The 389-nt window shown below is 57.3% G+C and overlaps 2 protein-coding genes across 2 annotated transcripts in view; both read right to left on the bottom strand.

Annotated features, from left to right (window-relative positions):
• The window catches only part of EMH_0003300 (uncharacterized protein), a gene marked incomplete at both ends in the record, with an annotated part of 2253 nt that extends 2182 nt beyond the window's left edge, over positions 1-71 (bottom strand). Inside the window, one exon of the mRNA XM_013496335.1 lies at positions 3-71. Within this exon, the coding sequence (XP_013351789.1) occupies positions 3-71 (69 nt within the window). The remainder of the gene's footprint in view (positions 1-2) is intronic.
• A 288-nt stretch (positions 72-359) lies between these two features.
• Positions 360-389, bottom strand: part of EMH_0003290 (uncharacterized protein) — a gene marked incomplete at both ends in the record, with an annotated part of 1125 nt that continues 1095 nt past the window's right edge. Inside the window, one exon of the mRNA XM_013496334.1 lies at positions 360-389. Within this exon, the coding sequence (XP_013351788.1) occupies positions 360-389 (30 nt within the window).

Here is a 389-nt window from a genome sequence, read left to right as displayed (position 1 = left end):
GTCTTGCTGCGGCTGCTCGTCTTTCTGCTTCTCCTGCTCCTCCTCGTCCCCTTCCTGCTGCTTCTCCTCATTTTCCTGCTGCTGCTGTTGCTGCTGCTGCTGCTGCTGCTGCTGCTGCTGTTGCTGCTGCTGTATCGAGGCTGGCTTTCTGTCGATGCCGAGTGTATCCTCAGCTACTGGAGCGGCCCACTGTATCTGCAGCGCGGAGGTGTTGCTGCTTGCATGCAGGTTGAGGCCTCTGGCTCTCATCGCATACACCCGAATATGAAAAAGTAAACCAGCATTCAACTCTGTTAGGTCACCAGACAACATGTGGTGAGGGGGGTGACCACTGGCATAGCTGTAGCCTGCTGGGAGCGTCAGCTGCTGCTGCTGCTGCTGCTGCTGCT

This window comes from Eimeria mitis, genomic scaffold (assembly GCF_000499745.2).
Source record: "Eimeria mitis Houghton genomic scaffold, Emh_scaff205, whole genome shotgun sequence".
In the NCBI taxonomy this organism is placed as follows: domain Eukaryota; phylum Apicomplexa; class Conoidasida; order Eucoccidiorida; family Eimeriidae; genus Eimeria; species Eimeria mitis.
Note: the sequence above shows the minus strand (reverse complement) of the source record. Positions and strands in the feature narration are given on the sequence as shown.